This window comes from Melopsittacus undulatus, chromosome 2 (assembly GCF_012275295.1).
Source record: "Melopsittacus undulatus isolate bMelUnd1 chromosome 2, bMelUnd1.mat.Z, whole genome shotgun sequence".
Taxonomy (NCBI): domain Eukaryota; kingdom Metazoa; phylum Chordata; class Aves; order Psittaciformes; family Psittaculidae; genus Melopsittacus; species Melopsittacus undulatus.
In genome coordinates this window covers 100,882,948-100,894,616 of record NC_047528.1, presented here as the reverse complement: position 1 = coordinate 100,894,616, position 11,669 = coordinate 100,882,948, and the positions used below count along the sequence as shown (strand labels likewise).

At 41.2% G+C, this 11,669-nt stretch overlaps 1 protein-coding gene and 1 long non-coding RNA gene across 3 annotated transcripts; both read left to right on the top strand.

Moving 5' to 3' along the window:
- Window positions 1–755: 755 nt before the first annotated feature.
- On the top strand, window positions 756–9,739 carry RBM11 (RNA binding motif protein 11). Of its 2 annotated transcripts, XM_034070932.1 has the most exons (5): window positions 756–1,035; window positions 4,961–5,123; window positions 6,074–6,152; window positions 6,883–6,976; window positions 8,838–9,739. In XM_034070932.1, exons 1-5 carry the CDS (start codon window positions 934–936, stop codon window positions 9,165–9,167), a joined length of 768 nt encoding a protein of 255 aa, XP_033926823.1. In that variant the 5' UTR covers window positions 756–933; the 3' UTR covers window positions 9,168–9,739. The 2 variants fall into 2 exon arrangements, 1 of the variants encoding a protein (XP_033926823.1); XR_004550400.1 differs by lacking the exons at window positions 4,961–5,123; window positions 6,074–6,152; window positions 6,883–6,976; window positions 8,838–9,739 and adding an exon at window positions 1,975–3,333.
- LOC115946919 (uncharacterized) lies at window positions 2,007–3,333 on the top strand. Its single transcript, XR_004080923.2, has 2 exons — window positions 2,007–2,098; window positions 2,877–3,333. It is a non-coding gene; the product is annotated as an uncharacterized lncRNA (long non-coding RNA).
- Window positions 9,740–11,669: the final 1,930 nt, after the last annotated feature.

Here is an 11,669-nt window from a genome sequence, read left to right as displayed (position 1 = left end):
AACGGCTGTGGGAGTGACAGGTGTCTTCAGACAACTTCAGATGGAGAATCTGTTTGAAAGCCTGGCTTGTGTGTGCAGGAGGCTCTCTGACCACATCCCTGTGAGCTGTGTGCATGGATGCTAATGCTCTAGAGCCTGCTGCTGTCCTCTACTGCTTCATCTGCGATGCTCAGTGCTGGTCCAGGTCCATGACCAGGCTGCTGTCTAGTGCTGTGTATTTGGCTTCTGACACATTTGCACTGGTAACTCGCTTGTGTTCATTTCATGTTTGGGTTTATTGGAAGCTTTCAGTGCATGTACAGGTTTTAAAAGCCACCTGATACAATGGGTAACAGTAAACTGTCTTCTTCCTGGCATCTTGCGAGTGCTCCCTGCACTGCCAAATGCTTTTGGAGGGAACTTTGCATGTCTTGCTGTGAAGGGGAAGTGATTCCAGACTCCTGCCTTATGCTGTTGCTAAGACAGGACATATCGTACCTTCACGGCATTACCCTCTGTGCACTATGCTGCAGGTTAACCTTAAACACTGGTAAGAAACTTTTGTTTTAATCATGTCAGCATTCTGTAAAAGCAGTCTGCCTTTTCCTTGGATCTTTAATGGCTGGATCAAGTGAAAAGGCCCTGACAGACTTGCACAATATATCTTTAAATACTACAGTTAAACAGCCTGGGCACTGTGCAAACACAAGACCGAGGCTCACACCGCCGCCGCCGCTCTATGCGGTCCTGCGCTGCTCTGTGTGGTGCCTCCCCTCACTCGAACCGCGCCGCCGCCAGCGCGACGGCCCTCTCGTGTTGCTAGGACACCGACTCTGCTCCCTAGCAACGCGCCCCTTCGCGGAGCGCTTTACGGCAGCTGCGGACGCTTCCATCGGGCCCTTCCACCGGGCTCTCCCCCCGTCCCCTCCCGCGGCGGGGGGGGGTGGCTCCGCCATGTCGTCGTCGGGGCGGTCCGAGGAGGTGGACCAGACGCTGTTCGTGGGGAACCTGGAGAGCCGCGTGCGGGAGGAGATCCTCTACGAGCTCTTCCTGCAGGTGGAGGGCGGGTCCCCGGGGGGGCGGGGCCGGGCAGGGCCGCACCGCAGCCGGGCGTGGCGGACGGGGTGTCGTCGGGGCTGTGCGCGGGTGAGACCGGGGCCTGGGCGGCAGCTCCGCGGTGGGGAGCGGCACCGTTCGCCGTTGGAACGCAGCGTGGAGACCGGCTGGTAAAGAGCGAAGCCGCCGGCCGGGGCTCTAGGCCGGTCCTGCCGTCCCCAGGCCACCGCGCACGGCTGGTTTTAGCCTGTTCGCGAGCTGCAAGGTTTGGTGCCGCAGTTAGTGAGGAAGTTGAATAACGCAAAAATGTTCTTAAAATCCACAGAAAAAAAACCCGAACAAAACCAACAAAACAAACCAACTGGTTTTTACGCTTTCTTTAATGTATTCTGAGCAAGAAGGTTTTGCTCAAGAATTTAATGAGGAAAAAGCAGTGTAAAACCTGAAAATGTGCTGAGCAAGGCTAACAATTAACAGGGTACTGCTAGGAATGATGTGCAGGTGAGGCTCTGGACTTTCACCCACAAATGACCTTTATAGCAGAATGGTTTATGTTTTGATGCATGAGAAGATAATAAAAAATCCATTGGTAGGTTTTTCATGGAGCTGGGGAGAAATACTACATAGCTGGCCCTGAGCTTAATTCTCTTTGGAAATAAAGTATGCCAAGGGAGAAAGAAAATGGCAAAGACAGAAAATGTTAAGACACCGAGTTGCCTTCAGTTTTGATCTCATGTTGGCAGCAACTCTGGCTAACCCAGGCTTATTAATCTGATAGTAGTAAGGAAGAGGGGGAGGATATTCAGACGAGGGAACATTATATTGCTGGTACAAGCATCAAATGAAAAGATGGACTGCTAATAGTTGCTGATCATGGGCTTTTCCTGAAGTTGTTTATGCTGTGTTCGGTATATTTTTTTTCCTCCTGGCATGATCTAGCAATCTTCTGTCAAGTTAAAAAGTCCCAGACTGCCTGGGCACTTTAGCTGACAGCATGGTGAAAAACTTGTTTCCACCAGTCCACTGATTGCCTTTGTCTCAGAATAAATCTTGCTTCCTTCTGGTGAGTTCACAAAATAAAGAGTGCAAAAACAAGAGATGGGCAGAATCATCTGTTCTCCTGCTATTTCATTTGCTAATCAGGACTAGTTCTACTCACCAGTTTTATTCTACTGATTAATCTGGTATTTGTCTTGTTAACCAGCATGCTACCTGTTTTCACTGAAAGGCCTTTTTGTTTGGTATGTTCCAGCCCTTTGGGTTTATACCTGTGTTCCCTTATATTCCTAGCTTTCAGTTTTTTACTTTTTCCTAAAATTAGCAAAGAAATGTTTGTTTCTTCTCTTCCTGCCCTCCCTTCTTTTCTGTGCAGTATTCCTACCTGTTTCCAAAACTAAACAGTAGTCTGCTCTTTAACTGCAAATCTTGGGTAAATAAAGCTTATCTTAGCGGAGGACATGACTAATTCCATACAATTTCTGGTACAAAAGTGATAAAAATAAGTGGATGCTCTCAAATGCGTTTTTTTTCATTACTTTTCTGCATAATGTGCAGCACTCACCCAACTGCTGACTTTTATCTGAGTCTTTAGGTCATCCTGATAACACCTACTTGGATTTTTTTGTTCTGTTCACCTTATTCTCCATCGGGTTCCTCTGTCTCTTGCTGCAACAGCATGTGCTGCTCACTGCAGTACTGCCCTTTGGAAGTATGCAGTTCAATATTCCTGCTATGGCATGGTCCTAAAGATGCACTTCAGACCTGTAGCTTTTTCCCTCATCAAATTACGAGCAATTATCTAGTACTGCTTCTAAACTATTAATATTTTTCTTTATGAACAGGAAGACTACGTATATAAAAGAACAATCTGCAAAGGACTCGAGTTTGTAATTTCTAGTTCTTGAAGAACCAGATCATCCTCATTAGGCAAATATTAATCAGAAGACTGGATAGATGTAATTAAAAAGACTGCAGTGTAGTGCAGAACAGCAACAAAAACACCTGAAGGAGCCAATTCAAGCAAAAATAAATGGTCAGAATCTTACTGAAATCCCTTCTTTAAAATAAACAAACCTCCAAACCCAACCCAACCAACCAAAATAATAAACCAGAAACAAACACCCAAACAAAGAAAACAAAAACAAACCCAACCAAAAGACCCCAGCAAACTTCCAGATATTTGGAAACACGAGATCAACATTATAAAGATTCCCTGCACAGGACAACCTGTGTAGTATCCATTGCTGTATGGCTTGATCGCCCTCCACACCACTAATAAAAATGGTACATTATCTTTGATCCTTTGTGTTTGCCTACATGAATTCCCTACTTTCACCAGTGTTGGGGGGTGGGGGTGTTTCATTTTTCAGTAAAACATCTTATTTAACTGAGGATTTAGTTCATACACAGCTGGCAAAAGCATGAAGCAATCAAACATTATTATCACAGATGACAATCCTGAGTATCTTCAGTCTCCCAACACGGAGGCTATAAGGGAGATGGCTGCACACCATCACTTTGAATGCTCAAAGCAAACTGCAGATTCGTTGTTTGACAGGAATCCTTGGAGATGCAGAACAATAAAGTACATTACTTTCTATGGCTTATTTTCTTTATCTGAGCATATGCCCTATGTTTATTTTGAATGTTTAACTGTTTATGCAGTTTAATTGCCATAAAGCTGTTAGGAGTTAACTTGTGTTTGCCTGAAGCTACAGATGACTTCAGAATGACTTACTGCAAAGCACCTATTGTATGAGTAGCAGTAGTGGAAGGCAGTTCTGATAACTGCTGGGTTTTGATTCAGAACAATGAATTCTCCATCTACTACAGTAATTTAGATTTTCAGTGTTTTTTTTTTTTTTTGCTGCTGGATTTTTTTGTAACTTAGGTGGCCTTCATTGCTCAGACTGTATCCTCCTAAAGTTAATTTGTGGCATCCTTAACACTCCAGAGCTGTGGTAGGAGACTGCTGTTGGCCACTTCTTTTTGCTCTGCTAAATCAGCCATACAGACACGTAGTTTGTTTTGATAAGAAGCTGTTCATTCTGTGACTAATGCACTGACTCCATCTCGTGGAGAGAAAATTCTTCATCTTTGATATCCATTACGAAAATGAGAGTCACTTTGAAATGGAGACAGTATTTAGGGTATCACTGCTTTAATTTGGTCCTAGAAGTACTATGCAAGGATTAAAATGGTACATGTAGGCAGAGTTGGGACTTTTCACTGAAGGTCCTTCAGCCAAAGGGTGTGGTTTGGGGATTTTGTTTTGTTGATGGGATTTTGCAGGCACAAAGCCAGTATGTCAGCTGTAGTGAGATGATGGGGTCTCCTGATTCCTTGCTATGTGAGGAGGGTTAGGCAGTACAGAAAACTCTTGTGGTGGTTCCAGAACCTCTACTCTCTATTCAGCTTTGTATTCCACAGTGCTGATGCTGACCATTTTAGGAATTTAAGGACGAGTAAAGCATATTTATGGATCAGGTCCCTTTTACATAGCTGATATTATCAATTTGCTTAGTTATGTTAGTGGTGCAAAAAAGCCCTCTGTCATAATTGTACTAGCACATGCATTAAGATGACTTCTGCTATGGAACAGATAAATTAATCTTCTCCATTGCAGCAGCTGTCTGTGTATTTTAAAAATAAGCAAAAAATTCTGATTATTGAAGACTTGACATCCTCCATGGGCTGATACTTGGTTCCCTTTTAACATTTGTGGAGCTGATTTTGTTTGTAGAAGGCTCAGAATTTGAGTTTGGGGAATGTGGAGAGACATCTTTTAAAAATGAAGATTCTTCTACAGAGAAATTTACACTGTTTCTGACTGTGGCAAAATACACATCATTATGAAACCATCAGAAGGGAGTGAAGTGTCAAACTCTGTTGATTTCTATGAGAAAATAATACAGATTTCTTTCAGGCTGGACCACTAATCAAAGTGACGATTTGTAAGGACAAAGAAGGAAAACCTAAGTCTTTTGGATTTGTCTGTTTTAAGCACAAAGAATCAGTGCCTTATGCAGTAGCTTTGCTGAATGGAATCCGTTTGTATGGAAGACCAATTAGAGTGCAGTTTCGGTTTGGTACGTTTAGTCTCAATGATTAAGTCTTTGTGAATGTTTTAGTTTTAATGACTATTTTTGAATCCTACAGTATTTTACAAAGATGTTGATTTATAGTTGGAACAAATTACAGTCCATTTTTTCAAGAAACAAAAACTTTTTGTGGCTTTTGTGTAGGGGAGGATTCCGTCTTTGCATTTTTTGTTTACTAAGAGAATACAGTCCTTGGGTTCAGAACAGCCTTAACTTGCAAGACAGCTCAGATCACACTGTATGAAAAACATAGCAACACAGGTTTTCACACCAGATTACATTTAGGAATCAGGGTGTGACTTTAATTTGCAGTCTGGCACAAAGAGTTGATTCAGTGGGTGCAGCAACTATCAAGCTGTTCCATAGCTTTTATACTAAAGCCACAGGCTTATCAGAGCTGTTGTTTTAAATTGAAGGGATTATAGTGCAAAGCATGTAATCAGAGTCACATCCTTCATTTTATGTTTGTGAAAATAAACTTTCTAGAAAGCTAATGATCAGGCACTGTTTGCAAACTAAACACTAAGGACTCATTTTCCCACTGCACTGTGCCACTCCTTACTTTGCAGGCTGTAGAGAGCAATTGCTGGCTTTAAATACAGTGGCTGAAGTTCCTAAAGTCAGAAGCATGTCCTGTGTGTGTAACTGAATGGTAATTACTCTGTTCTTGGTTACTTCAACAGCCCTGATTTATGCTTCTGTTATTGAGTAAATGATAAAGAACTTTTTCAAGCAGTAAAATGATGCTATAAATCATTCACCAAAAAATGCCAAATACTTTATATACTACATTATACTTATATATAAAAGGCAAACCTTTATATACTACTTTATATATACTAGCACAGTACAGATGCCACAGAACACTTCCTGTGGTTTTAGCTTGTTAATTAAATAGTTGTAACTGAATAGTCATTATGCTCTTGTCTTATCTACAGGGAGTTCTCACTCAGCAGAACAGAACAACCCTAAAGGTGGTTTTGAGAACTATACTGACTTACATTCACCTTCCTATAGGTAACAAAGATCACCTGTGAATAAACTAAATGATTTTTAAAAAGTTTCCCCCAAAAAAATCAGTTATGTGGTAGTCTTCAGGCTCTTCATTAAAACAGCTGTTGATGATTTAATTGCATCCTCGCTGACTTGCAATGGGCTGTAGTTAACATTAGGTTGTTCAGCTTGCCAGAGGTTCAGTTAGCTTGAACTTTCTACTCTATTTGTTTCTGCTAGATAGAGGGCCATAAGAAAATACTGAAATATGCTGTTTGTACTTACATTTTTGTGGTTGGTGGGGGAAAAACATCTGACGATAGTATTTTCAAGCCCCACTGAGTTTATATCTGTATTTTTTGTGCATATACCGACAAGCAGCTGTCATGCACATATAAATGCACAGGTATACACCTGTTACAATGGAAGTCTGAACACCCCAGAATCAGTATTTTTCAGTGTCTCAACATTTTCACTTACAAATGTGACAGAACTCTCTGTGGAAGTTAAACTTCCATGGTGAAATCTAGACCCCTTCTGTATCTGCACAAAAGTACATGTGAGGATTACTCATTACTTGAGCTGTTGGGTATATTTTCTTTGGTTTATGATGTTTTTTCATGTATGTCCGGTTGCTAATATCTCAGTTCTCCTCTTGGATATTCTCATTAGAGCCCAAGAGTTAAGTCTCAGCACTATGGTAAGCAGTATGTGATGGACATCTAGTCTTTGTACATTTGGTTGTTTTTCCTAGATATCAAGAGCCATATGGAAACCTCCCAGTTCCTGTTACTCCTTTTCCAATGAACAATAGTCCACCTTATGAATACTTGGGCTTTCCAAAGATGGTGAGTTTATGCTAAAAGTTAAAAATTTGTGAGATTTTTTACAATGTTGACTGTATTCTGCATTTCTGCGAACGATGGTACTTATTTAATGTCTCAAAATGGGATCTAGGCTGCTAATGTTGACTGTATTAGGTCTATTTATTTTAGCACTTAAGTGTACTATCATAATAGGGGATCTACCAAAGCATTTTCTTACAGCAAGAATGTTTTAAAAGTTAAGGAGGCTAAAAATGTCCAAGTCTACAGAGAGAGCTCTTTCCTGTACTGTGGTCTAAATCAAATCCCCTTGCTGAGTCAAGCTAATCCAGTGAAATTACAACTGTGCGAGCAATAGCTTCTTCATATAGAGCTATTTCAGTCATGGAACCTCTTAGCTCTTCTACTCAATTCAGAAATACCCAGCACAAGTTTGAAATGTCCTAAAACCAAACCTAAACCTCATCCAGAAAATCACCACTGCTTAAGTTAGGGCAACAACAGTTTTAGGGTTTCTGGCCTGAACCTTTACATGCCCATGCAGTTCTCACATTCATGATTAACTCTCGCAGCAGTAGAAAGTGAGAACCTGTATTCCATTTCCCCTCCAACAGACTCTAGTCCTGTCCTAATCTCTTGTGTCTGAGATACTCCACACGTCAAGGGAACAGGTCCCTTCAGATGGCAACCTACTCACTTCCATCATGGAGCTTCTGAATCTGATGAGTATGGATCAGTAGGCATCAGTAGGACTGAAGAAACCCAGCATTTAATGTGAGGTACCAACTGTGGACAGCAGTGCTGCCACCCAGTCTGACTAGGGAATGGCCAGCTCTCTTTAACTGGGGAAGGGGTGAAGTCTGGATAGATGATACTTGCTAGCTGCAATCTGAGCAGGAAAATGGAGAGGGTTTGTTCCCTGTTGCACAGATAGTGGCCTTCCTCCCTTCTTCTGGTGCTTGCACAGACTGTCACATCCCCTCCACTGTGGCTGGAAGGCTTGGGAGTGTTCAGTCTCCCCCACTGCTCACCGATGAGGCCACTCCCCAGTAACAATGAAGTATGTAAATACTCAGAGACCAGGCTCAGCAGACCAGCACACACAACCCACTTCATCCCATTTTCTGCTTGCTAAAAGGGATGGAATTACAGTATGTCTCCAATAATAGTTTGGTGCAGCTTCAGCAGGAAGTGGTCTTGTCAGGTGTACACCTTCACAAATCTACCTCACCTTTCTTTGGGTGAGCCAGGCAAGTTACTTGGAGCCTGTCTGCACATACAACACAGACATGGTCCCCATCATTTTTCTGGTAACTGCCAGTCAGTAAAAAGCCACTCTTTTCTGACCTTTGTAGTTCTATTTCTGTATTTGGACTGTGCATTTTGTATGAGAGGGACTCTCGGGATACTTTAGGGACTGGAGCAGTAAACTGGCCACTTGCTGCTTTGTTCCATGTGCTTTGAACTCTGGATTCACTGTACCTCATTGGAATGCCTTGTTCCACATTAAAATTAGTTAAACCAGGTTAAAAGAAAAAGTTGCAAATGTGCATTTACATTTACATTATTTACATAATGTCTTTACATTAACAATAGGTACTGAAGTTACAAATGAGAGGAATGCATGTTTGATTACCTTACACAAGGACTAACTGGCAGTTTAATTTCAAATCAGATTACATCTCTCTTCTAACTCTGGCACTAAAAAATTGTCTACTTTTTCTAACTATACTAGTTGATATAATAAATATGTAAGCTTTACTCTCAAACAATCTGTGTTATAATTTATCAGTCTTTTCATTGTATAAGCCGTAATGCATGCAACATTAAACCCTTCAGAACTTCCTTTTTACAGTGTTAACAACCCAAGTTTCTGTTTCTGTAGGTGAACAGTTTAGGACAGCAGTACCCAGTACAGAGTCCAATGGTTCAACAATTTCCTTATTACCAGATGACTCCACCACAGCCTTCAAATTTCTGCTTTTCTCCCTATCAGAACCAAGCTGCAAACTTTAAGTCTGCACAGAGTTCTTTTGAAATGGCCCTGCCACACTCAAGTCACTGTGGAATGCACCAGGTGGATAAAAGAACCTATAAAAGAAAAAGAGAACACCAAAGTTATGACAGTGATACTAGTGCTGAGGGTGACAATATGAGACAAAGAAAGGATGGCAAAAAATACAGGAAGTGCAAAGCCAAGAGAAAGAGGCGCTAATACTGTGTAACTGGGTTCGTCTTTTTGTTATTTGCTGCTTTTATCTGAGGGGAATGCAATATTTCATCTTGGCACTTTACTAAAAAAATGAATGTTCAAGATGCATATTATTTTTGAAAAGTTTTATGCATAAAGTATACTGATAACTTTATTTAATCTCAACCTATTTCAAGAGGAAAGTACTATTTCAGGTATAGGAAGCATTTAAGAAGATAAAGTTTTCCAGATAAAGAAAAAAACCTCGATTCTTTCTTCATCCAAGAATCATGGAAGGCTGTTATTTCAGTAATACAGAAACTTTATGAAAATACATGATTTCAGCCACTCATGAAGCATATGTATCATGTCCATCACTTATGGAATGTATTTCTGTGACTGATGTAAGGATTCTCCAGAGCCACTGAAGAAGTGAGCAGGCTAGAATCATCAGAGAACATCAGAGATGTGCTTGTCACTGAAGTACTATAACTTTATTCTGATTTACCTCTGCTGTTACTTTCAGTTAGAATCAGTTTGTGTGGTTATTGGAACTGGGTTTTTCCAGTAGTAACTTTGAGGTAAAATACAGGCTACAGGGTAAAATGCACTAGCTGCAATACTTACATATGTATCAGTACTAAAATGCATGTATGTACTTTATGGCTTCGGTTATGTACTGAGTAGAATTATGTGCAATATATGTATCCTTCTGTAAAGTTACTCTCTAGTGTTTTATTTGCTTATTTGAGAATCTTACTGTTCATTGTACCAAATCAATGAAAAATGTAGTGAGTATCTCACCTCAATGACAGCACAAAAGCATAAGTCAGTGGAGTTAGTGTTACCTCTTAAGAAGGAAAGTTTTCCCTAGCAAAGGAAGAATAAACTATCTCATAATGTGATGAATCAAAGTAGTCAAATGACCCATTTTCTACCTTTCACAACTCCCACCACCAGTCTATAGACAGGTGCAGAGCTATTGTGCTACCAATGTTGTCTTATGCAATACCAAGTACAGGTGAAACACTTTTAAGATCCTATTATATGAGAAAGCAAAACAGTTTTCAGCTATTTAACATGGCTTAAAGTCAAGTCTTCTGTTCAGAGTAGATGTAGGCTTCAAATTGACCCTGACAGTAAAAAAGTACTTTGGTTTTGTTAAACTCAGTTTTCTTGGTTATAATGCTGGGTTGCTTTTTATCATGATACTTGTATTGAGAAAGAATACCCAGATTTACTGGTCTAAAGGTGATGTGTTTTACAAGCCCAGACGACTTTCAGAAATTGAAGAGCATTTAGCTTGCAACAATTTCTCTTTTGTCTGACAAGATAAAATGCAGATATTAAAATCACTTTCTCAAGACACTGCTTTTAATTTGCCCATCACTTCTCTAGCCTAAGAGGCATTCCTGTAACACCACAGTATGGCATCCTTGGAACATCATTGGCAACTGAATTCAGTCTTCTCTAGAAATAACTTTATGTAACAAAGGTTTGTGCCCTAAGTAAGATGCCTTATATTTTAAGAAATGTGCCAGGTTTGCCCAATGCGTTCATCAAAGGAGAAAACGGATGGAGGCTCAAACCAGAGTTAGTCTTCAGAAAGAGAAGCTTAGTGAGGTCTGTGCTAATGTGTCCTTACCAGGCTTCCAGGCTTTCCCATTGGATAGGTAAGATAATCTGTCCAATTATATTCTACAAAAGGAATATGAAGGAGGATCATATTGTATATGGCTGACAAAATATCAACACAGTTCTTCTGAAGAAATACTTTTTTCTTGCCTTCTTCCCAATCTTCTCCCCTCATCCCCACTCCCCCCCCCCAGGAGATACGGTTTTTAACACTTCTCTGTATCCACTCAGCTAAAACTTACCAGTGTGATAAAAAAGGTGGCCATGTGCAAATGTGTTAACATTACTTTAGCCAAAACTAAATTTCTTTAATTCATCTGTTAAGATGTCACTTTTATCAGAGCCCTGATGATATTTTAATTACATTGTCATCATGATTAAGAAATAAAAAAAATCCACAGCTGAGTTTGGCCTTGATCAAATGTTTCTTCAACCTCCTGTTTCAGTCACTTTAAGAAAATTTTCATTATATTAAATGAGTGTTTTCTATGCTAGGTCTGATTATAAATCACTGTTATTTGTCCTGGCCTTTCATTTCCTGTGCTACTGGCTGGCCGTGAGACCTCGCTTTCCCTGCTGTCACACAGGTCTTGCATTTGTTTCTCTGTATTTTATCACATGAATTCAATACAGAGACATTTCTGTCACAATCTCCCACACTTCGGACAAACCAGTATCGCTCACTCGGTGGTTCCCACACTCGCTCTGCAGCCGTGGGGGTGCAGTAACGCACGGCTCGCCCAGGGCACCGGGGGACGCAAGCGGGGCCCTCCGCGGCCGCGGAAGCGGACGGCGCTCGGCGAACCCAGCCTGCGGGGGAGGCTGGGCCTGCGGCTGGAGCTGAGGCAGCGCCGCCCTCCCGCACTGCTCCCCGGCTTCTCCGCCTCCGAT